General features: G+C 36.4%; 1 protein-coding gene across 1 annotated transcript in view; it reads left to right on the top strand.

The window, feature by feature from the left end:
* opcml (opioid binding protein/cell adhesion molecule-like) overlaps window positions 1-1,099 on the top strand; it is a 291,320-nt gene extending 290,221 nt beyond the window's left edge. Inside the window, exon 6 of the mRNA XM_005740161.1 lies at window positions 1,015-1,099. Coding sequence (XP_005740218.1) covers window positions 1,015-1,099 — 85 coding nt within the window. The remainder of the gene's footprint in view (window positions 1-1,014) is intronic.
* The last annotated feature ends 43 nt before the right edge of the window (window positions 1,100-1,142 follow it).

The following is a 1,142-nucleotide window of genomic DNA, read 5'->3' as shown; positions in this document are numbered from 1 at the left end:
AGCCTGTAATTCAGGCAGTTATTCCCTAATGGACCCAAAATGAATAAATGTAAAAATAAGTCATTGTGTAACAATTGATTTAAATAGACCTCTAATGCATGATGCCATATCTGGCTTTTTGACATGTAGCACTGAACAATCCCAACAGTCAGGAACAAGTTTTCTTCAGTATCCAAAACTTGAAAGAGAAAATGAAGGTGACATTTGAACATAGGCAAAAAGTGATTCAAGATCCAGCCACAGCTTCTTCTGTCCTGGACCTTTTCCAAAGATTTCTGGATACACCTGGCTTGGTAAGACATGAAATGATATACTGACAGCTTTGTGGTTCCTTTGATTGTTTGCTTGTTAATGCGTTCTTTCTATTGTTACATTTTGTGTTTAAGATTGACCAAGACTTCACAATGCCGTTTGGGGAGGAAGTGTCTGGTAAATTCCTTGCGCGAAGTGGCCAACATTCTTCAAGCCAAGAATCATCAAAGATTGCAAAAATCTGTCTCAGAGTACAGAATTGGATGAGCTGCTCATTTCTTCACATGGTGACTCTTATGAGGGTGGTAAGTGTAAATTGGAGATGGTAGATTTCACATGCCTTTACGGCATTTTCGCAATTCCCACAGCACAGTATATTAGTGGACCATACCATTAAACCTAAACATGTTTTGGCACCTTTACAACAGCTGTTGATTTTATGAATCACATTTCAGTATGGTGTGAAAATGAATTTACAAACATGGTAAACCTGAAACTTTAATGGCATTTAAAGTTTGACAAAAAAAGTTACATAATGTTACTATTGTTATGACTCAATATATACATCACTTGGTGCCCCGAAGATTTGAAATCTCTGGAAATGAATTTTCATACCATACTGAAGACAATGGAAAACTGCTTTATTTGAAAAATTATCAGTTATATAAAATGTCATCATGGCATTGAATAACATTGAAAACATTGACTGCTGTGGACCTTTAAATGACAGTCATTGTGATTATCTTAATTCTTATTCTGTAGTATGGGACTGCGAGTTGGCTGCCATTCTTTTGCTGCTTCACTTGTTACCTCCAACATCAAAAGGAAGGAAGTCTTCAAAGATTAGCACATCAGATGCTGCTCACGACCTAATGAAATTCATGAAGGTA

Source organism: Pundamilia nyererei, unplaced genomic scaffold (genome assembly GCF_000239375.1).
Source record: "Pundamilia nyererei isolate P.nyererei 1_Seehausen unplaced genomic scaffold, PunNye1.0 scaffold00097, whole genome shotgun sequence".
Lineage (NCBI taxonomy): Eukaryota > Metazoa > Chordata > Actinopteri > Cichliformes > Cichlidae > Pundamilia > Pundamilia nyererei.
The sequence above is the reverse complement of the archived record's forward strand: the minus strand, read 5'-3'. Positions and strand labels throughout refer to the sequence as shown.